This window comes from Hyperoodon ampullatus (genome assembly GCF_949752795.1).
Source record: "Hyperoodon ampullatus genome assembly, chromosome: 5".
Lineage (NCBI taxonomy): Eukaryota > Metazoa > Chordata > Mammalia > Artiodactyla > Ziphiidae > Hyperoodon > Hyperoodon ampullatus.
Genome location: NC_136918.1, coordinates 41,084,595 through 41,092,560, shown reverse-complemented (window position 1 = coordinate 41,092,560; position 7,966 = coordinate 41,084,595). Strand labels below are relative to the sequence as shown.

At 43.0% G+C, this 7,966-nt stretch overlaps 1 protein-coding gene across 1 annotated transcript in view; it reads right to left on the bottom strand.

The window, feature by feature from the left end:
• Positions 1–600: 600 nt before the first annotated feature.
• The window catches only part of P3H2 (prolyl 3-hydroxylase 2), a gene marked incomplete at its 5' end in the record, with an annotated part of 155,221 nt that continues 147,855 nt past the window's right edge, over positions 601–7,966 (bottom strand). Inside the window, 2 exons of the mRNA XM_079705515.1 lie at positions 601–711; positions 5,907–6,047. Of these exons, the coding sequence (XP_079561641.1) occupies positions 619–711; positions 5,907–6,047 (234 nt within the window). The 3' untranslated portion in view covers positions 601–618. The remainder of the gene's footprint in view (positions 712–5,906; positions 6,048–7,966) is intronic.

Genomic DNA, 7,966 nt, shown 5'->3' with positions numbered 1-7,966 from the left:
TTGAAGTTTCCAGTGTAAGGGTTATCTCTGCTGAAAACACCAGAGTCACAAACTCCACCCAGGCCCTGGGAAGGCTGAGCTCCCCCGTCTCACGCAGTCCTCATCAGAGTCGTTCCTTTTCAGAGCTTGGGGGCCCTCAAGCCAGCAATACCTGAAGCAGTTCTGACCTCATCAGAGACTCCTCAGACTCAAACTCATGGCCATCAGCCCTGGGGGAGATGGTGGCTGAAAGGCACAGAGCCAGGAAGGCCTTCTGAATCCAAATCACACACTAACTTTAGACGTGGGCATGTCTGGGAGCTGTTGTTTCACCAAGAATGGACTTACTCCTTCTGCTTGAGTTTTAGGATCTGCAGCAAATGAATTGTGTGTGTGTGTGTGTGTGTGTGTGTGTGTGTGTGGTGGGGAGGGCGTGACTGGGCTTTGAGAGATGACCTGCTGAAAAACCAAGACACAAAGACCGAGAGGGGCAAAGCAAGCATCCTTAGGCACAGAAGGGAGATCTGGTGACTCATATTAACCTGTTAATTTATACCGTGGCTCTGTACAAAAATAAAAAGGTTCTCATAAGATTAACAATTTAAATAAATATCTGATAGAATACTCTTTTTCTCATTTTTATAGCTCATCTTTGGGGTTGATATTTGGTTTGTGCTTCCCTCGCTGTTCTTGATCCAGGATCGCGATCACTTCATCAGCCTGTATTCGCTCCTGCAAAAAAGACAATTTACACATTGCTGTTACAAGCATAATAATCAGTGGCAGAAGCTTCCTCAACACTTCCAGGCATCCATCTGTACATGGATGGGTGCTAAATCTGCTAAGAATGAAACCTCATCTCCATCCCTACCCGGGTGCCTTCTCTTGACTTCCCTATGTCCTGAGCAATTACTTTCCAAGATTTCTCTCTTGCCAAGAAATCTTGTATATTCAACTGCTGACTTCCCTTGCTACTTTGTGGTCCCACAGAGATCTCCAGTTCAGGTGTCCAGGTCAGTGTTCAAGCTGAATTCACCATTTTCTCCCCCACAGGCCTACTCGGTCCTCTTCACATATTTCTTCTCTCAGTAAAGACCACCACTGCTCCCCCATTTGCCCCAAAAGCCTGACCAAGGTTTCTTGGATCGGATAAATCACCAGTCCTCTCTGTTCTGCCTCCTGTTTCTGCCCCCTTTTTTTTTTAGTGCACATACTGTTGCCTTACTTTAGGCCAGTGTTTCTCAACCTTAGCACGGCTGACGTCTTGGAGCAGATAACTCTCTGTTGGGTGGGTTGTCCTGTGCATTGTAGGATGTTTAGCAGCATCCCTGGCTTCTGCCTACTACAGGTAATCAGTGGCACATGCCTGGCCCCAAGTTGTGACAACCAAACGTATCTCTAAATGTTGCCAAATGTGCCCTATAGGACGCAAAATAGCTCCTGCTTGAGGACCATGGGTTTACACTCTCATTATCTCTTAACTTAGTTACTGCGGCAGCCTCCAATTGATCTGTTTCACACCCCCTCCCACGTGCTTCTGATGGACTCTTTGCACTTGAATCATGATCTCCACCCTTTCCTGCTCACTGCTCACAACCCTCACTTGGGTTCCCATTGCTCCACGCTCCAGGTCCGACCTTTTTTTTTTTTTTTTTAAAGAAGATGTTGGGGGTAGGAGTTTATTATTTTATTTATTTATTTTTGCTGTGTTGGGTCTTTGTTTCCACGCGAGGGCTTTCTCTAGTTGCGGCAAGCGAGTGCCACTCTTCATTGCGGTGCGCGGGCCTCTCACTATCACAGCCTCTCTTGTTGCGGAGCACAGGCTCCAGACGCGCAGGCTCAGTAGTTGTGGCTCACGGGCCCAGCTGCTCCGCAGCATGTGAGATCTTCCCAGACCAGGGCTCGAACTCGTGTCCCCTGCATCAGCAGGCAGATTCTCAACCACTGAGCCACCAGGGAAGCCTCCAGATCTGACCTTCTTGATGAGCTTATAAGGACTCTGATTTTTCTTTCTTCTTCAGCTCACCTTGTCTTCCCCTCTCGCCTCACCTTACATTGCACCTTCCTGACTTACCCCAAGGTTTCTGAATGCAGCACTCTGAGAAGGACTTCCTCATCCTAGTCCAGGTTAAGTGCCCCTAGGATTTAAAGGATGCTTCCATTGCATCTTATGCTTTCTCTTATCCCCGCACCAATCCTTCAACAGGTCTAGCTGGTCTACCTCCAAATGGCATCTCCAATCGCCCACATCTTTTCACCGTCTTTATCATGACTCTAGTCTACGACGTGTTAGCTACAGTAATCTTTCCTCTCCTGTAACTCCTGGGGCTGGACGAGGTGAGGAAGGAATATGGCGTCCCCTCTATAGTTAGAGTAGAATTCATATTTCTTGAGCAGCTTGTCCATCTGATCGCTGCCTCCTCTGTGTCTTCTTTTCAGCCCGCTCTCCGCCTTGCATGCCCTGTTCTGGCCACCCTGGCTTTCTTTGCTTCTTGACTGTTCTGTGCTCCCTCTTGTCTCTGGGCCTTTACAACCTCCTCTCCCCCTGGAATATTCCTCCCAAGGCCTTTACCATGGTTAGCTTCTTCTTGTCACTTGTCTGGAGGCCCCTCACACTTCACACCTGGCTCTTTTTTACTCTCAGGTCAGTTGCCTTGTTCTCTTTCCCACACATCATTTTTCACTATCTGAAAATCCCCCAATTATTTATTCTTTTACTTATTTGTTGTCTTTTTTCACTAGAAGGTAAGCTCCATGAAAGCAGGGAGTCTTGTCATGTTTGGTCACTGTTGTATTTCCTGTGTCCAGAAAAGCTACGGACATTTGGCAAAGGAGTATTATAGTTGATGAATAAATACAGAAGTGGATGAAGGGCTGTCTCTGTCTAAAATGTCTCTCCCTAAAGAAATCATGCTCATCTTTTAAGGCTCATGTCAAATGTCATCTCCTCAATGAAGCCTTTCCTGGTTTCCTCTTTCTATCCTCTAAACACCATGCATTTTTTTAAATTAATTAATTTTATTTTTAGCTGTGTCTCGTCTTAGTTGCTGCATGCGGGATCTTTCATTGCAGTGTGCCGGCTCTTCGTTGCGGCACACAAGGTTCTCTAGTTGTGGCCCATGTGCTCAGTACTTGTGGCACATGGGCTTAGTTGCCCCGCGGCATGTGAGATCTTAGTTCCCCAGCTAAGGATTGAACCAGTGTCCCCTGCATTGCAGGACGGATTCTTAACCACTGGACCATGAAGGAAGTCCCCACCATACATGTTTGCATCTAATAATTCCTACTGAACTTTGCTATGCTTTTATTACTCAGGCCCCTGTATTATCTCTTCACTTTGACTTTAAACTCCCTGAAAATAAAAGTTATGTCTTATCTAGTTTGTATGTCCTATAGGTAGTCCCTAGTACAATGTCCAGCATAGCAAGTTATATAAAGAACTATTTTATGACTTGAAAACAAAGCCTCTTGTATTCAAGAGCTTGTAATTGAGCATGATGTTGACCAAAAGGCACCCACAAGGACCAAATATACTAAATAACAGAAAACTAAACTGTCTTGATGTCCAAATAAAATGGGTGAGTATTACTTTTATACTCATCCATCTTGGGAGAACATCTTGCTGATTAGCAAACTGATGTAGATATAAAATGTTGCAATCTGAATGCAGAGGAGACTGTTGTCATGTACGTCCTGAAAGGAAAGATGTTTAAGAGCTGCAAGTCTCTCTATACAAGGAACTCAAGCTTCTAATATTGGGCATCCTTACCGGTATATGTTGTTATATACTCCTTGAGAATTCAATGCCTTTAAAGTAATCTATAATGAGCATGGAAGTCTGCCAGTTCTCATGATGTATTGATAGGAAGGCTTTCTTTGCCCAGGGATTCAACCTGAGAGCAGATGCCTAACTCAGGGACTCTGAAGTTCTTTTGCACATTGAAACCACCTGGGGAGATTTTAAAACTTCTGACACTCAGGTTACAGCCCAAATCAATTAACCCAGAATTTCCAAGGGTGGTAGACAAAATGTCAATAGTTTTGTAAAGATCGCCAATTGATTCCAGTGTGGAGCAAAGTCTGGTAACCACGTCATAGGCAAGATTTTCTAGCAGTTGCCTCAGAGGCTCTGGTCATTTTCTTCTGTGACCACTAGATGTCACCACAGCCTGGAGATTGAAGAATTTTCCTAACACTACTTTCCAGGTTAGCAAGGCTCAAAGAGATCTTTGTGTTAGCTTATTTTGATATAAAAAAAAAAATATCTTGGAAGAGAGGGCTGAGGTAATGAATAATAAAACAGGTTAAATGTTTATTGAATTAAACACTAAAGAGAAAAAAGGGCGAGGCAATTTTTCAACAATGTGATAGCTGCACTGCGTACTCAGGTACCTAGCTAGGTTCCTTAGTCCAGAAGGAGTGATGTGGAGGAACGCTGACATTTTGGATGTGGAGACACAGGAGGAGAGAGGAATTACAGGTGGAGGAGACTGCTCAGTCCCCAGTGAAGTTTTCAGATCTCTCCCTGCTCTGCCCCCTCTGTCAGAACCATTCTTTTCTCTTTCTGTGCCTGGCTATCAACCTCTGCTCTCTTAGAATTGCGCTGATATATGTAAGTCTTCCTTGCTATCCCCCTGCAAACACAGACTGCTGTCTTCTCCCCGTCATTTGCTTTTCAGCCTTTCTAAGCTCCTCGTGGCCAAAGCTATGCTTTGTTCAACTGTGTACCCCCAGGGCCTGCCTAGTGGAGTTTTCCAGGCACATAGTAGATCTTCCATAAACATTTGTGAAATATATGAAAGAATGCTTAGGGGATATGGCCTAAAAACTGAGTCAGGTTTGATGGCAAAAAGTATATGAGAAAGAGAAACTCATTTTAAAATTTCTGATGAAATTGGATTCAATTTAGGGATGTAAAGAGGACATTTGGTTAGAATGCCATTTTCAAGACTAGAATTTCATAGCTTCATTAAGACTCAAGGCTGGAGGAGACTTTGAAGTCGTCTGGTTTAGCCCTTGCCATGAAGATTCAGGTTCAGGTTCAGCGTTCCATGCCAAGCAGTTGCTGAGGCTTTGACTGCAGCCATCCAGTGACAAGAAACTCAATACTTCCAAAGAAGACAAGTCCACCAAATAGTGCTGACGATTAGAAAGTTATTCCTTATGTTGAGCCTAGATTTTCCTCCCAGGGGCTTGTATCCAGAGGTCTTAATTCATCCCTCTGCAGCCTCACAGACAGACACCATAATCTCTAGACACCATAATCTCTTCCCACAGCATCCAGAAGGATATGATCATGGTCTATCACCCAGGCTAAGCATCCTTAGCTACTTCCAATAGAATAATAACAATATTTTAATATTTAATTTAATAGTAGTAAATGATAAACTTTCAGGTCTCCTCACCCTCTTCTACCTATGTTTCATAAATTATTCAGTGAACCTTTTAAGGATTTGTTGAGAAAACAAATCAGTCTTCCCAGTGACCAGTAAAAAATGATTCCTCTCTCTTGATGCTACAATTTATTAATAAACTCAAGACTAATTAGAGACTGCCAAATATCGCCATGATGTCTATTTCTGCAAACCTTCACTTCTAAGAACCCATCTGATTAAGAACTGCATTCATAGCCCTTCTTTTCCTCAAACTCATCCTACAAACATCAAATGCGTAATTGCTAGGTCATGGATCTGATTAACAAAGTTTGTTCTTGCTTAGAAAACAGAGCCAGTGTTGGAAACCAGACAGAAAGGTTTCCGTAGAAGTTTTTGTTTGGTTTGGTTTTGGTTTTGGTTTGGTTTTTTCCCCATGATCTCTAAGATCCCTGAAGGGTTATGGATCAACCCAAAGGACTTTGCCGATAAATCAGTTCATGAAGCAGGTCTATAGGATGTCTCAGTGGCTTTCTGCGTGGGTCAGAAACTCACCAATTCTCTGTAGAGTGGGTCCAAGGTAAACCACAGAGCCACAGCACACCTCTGGCCCTTGGTGACTGCCTTCACCCCATGCGGGTTCTCTCCTCCAGATGAGAAGCTGATCATACGCCCACACTTTGGTTTTATAGAGGCCTGAGAAAGAGAGTGAAAATTTGACTCTCAATTCCTATACTGTTAACATTTCTACAATCCCCCTTCTCTATCCTTCCAATGGAATCCTGGGGTCTAAAATTGCTTCAATTTCCTCGTCTGTAAAACAAAGATAAGGTCAAAACAATACCTAATTCAGAAAATAAAGTTATCAGGTAAAATGGTTGGCACAGTCCACGGCAAATGGTAATCGCTCAATACATACTATGTTGGTGGCTGATAAACTCCATGAAGGCAAAGACTCTCTCTTTTAATTCACATCTCTAATTTTAGCACTAGCATAACATCTGGCCTAAGTAGATGTATATTTAATATTTGTGGAATGACAAAAACAAATCAAGGGGACATGTAGAGTGCTGGTAAATTCTTATAATTGATCTAGGTAGTGGTTCCATGGATGCACCCTTTCTAATTCCTTATTGTGCATTTATGGTTTGTGAACTTCTCATAATACAAAAATTTTTTAAAGTCAAGTCTAATCCCATGTGATACTTTAATTCCTGTTACAATATTCCTGCCCAGTAGTCCTTAGCCAATGTTTTCATACCCCCAGTGATGAGAACACACCACCCCTACAGGTGACCAATTCCATGACCTCCAGGGCTCTGGAATGATAGGCACAGTCCTTCCAAGCTTGGCTCAGATGGAGCTGTCCACTAATGATTAGGTAGGACAGGGTAGAAGGGAAAGAGGCACTGCTGGGGGCCCTGAGCCAGAGCATTAGATCAAACAAGCAGGCTCTCCAAACTGAGTAAGCTGAAGCAATGGAATATTAGGGGTCTTGCTTCCATGAATAAAGTGTCTGCTCTAAGCAGAGTTCATTTTTCTTTCTTGAGAAACACAGAAACCTGACTTATTCCATAGTACAGCTTAGAAATAAAAGCAAGAAAGTGGCACCAATCGTTGTACTATTTGATAAGATGGACCAGTTCTAACTAGCTATTTTCTGAATTGACTTGATACATGACCATTAGAAGAACCTTTGGTCCCCTTCACCATAAAATGTGATGGCTAAGTTTTTCCACTGCCAGCTTCAGGAGGAATATTTGGAAGATTTCTTGAAGTCCTTGGATGCTACTTAACGTAGGTATTCCCAGACTGTGTGACAAACTTGTGGAAGGTCAAAGGTAAATGGAGTAGTCAAAGATCCTGAGGTGTGTGTGTGTGTGTGTGTGTGTGTGTGGTGTGTGTGTGTGCATGTGTTAAAAGGAAGAGCAGAGAAAAGCAATCACTTTCTGGGTTACTCTTCTGTTCACGATTTGTGTTTGCTAGAGAGAGTTGCTTTTCTCAAGCAGCTTTAGCAAAGTGACTTTCTGATGTAAATCTAGGTTCCTAGTTACTGGTGCCTTCAGCATCAATCCGATTTTGTGTTTCTGGAGGAGGAATTTGTTGTGCATTTTCACACAGAAACAGCAAAATAATTAATACTAGAAGACATATGAAGCAGGACAGGAAAGCCTTCCTATACGCATGGCTTTAGGATCTAATTTCAAATTTTCTGAGCTGCTCACTCCCTGGTGCTGGTCAAGGGCTTACTTATCCACATGTGCTTGCCATTGCTTGTATGTGATTAGAGTCTTGGCATCAACATCTTACAATACTAAAGAGAGGCTGTGGGACCAATTTAATGTTTTGTCTCTGATGGAAGAATTGAAAATATGTGTACACATGAAGAACTTTGGGAAAAGAAGCTATCAATTGCCTGAAGCAGTTGGGATTGGTTATAGGTATGTGGAGTCACAAAGGACTAATCTTATCAAATGGAGAGCATCACCTCTCATATATCAGGTATGCGGAGGAATAAACAAGCTCCACTAAGGACATTGTTTCTAAGGGAAAATGTATTCTGAAGTTTAAATGATTGTAAACATACGTTTGGAACACAGCCCCACTGAGTTTAG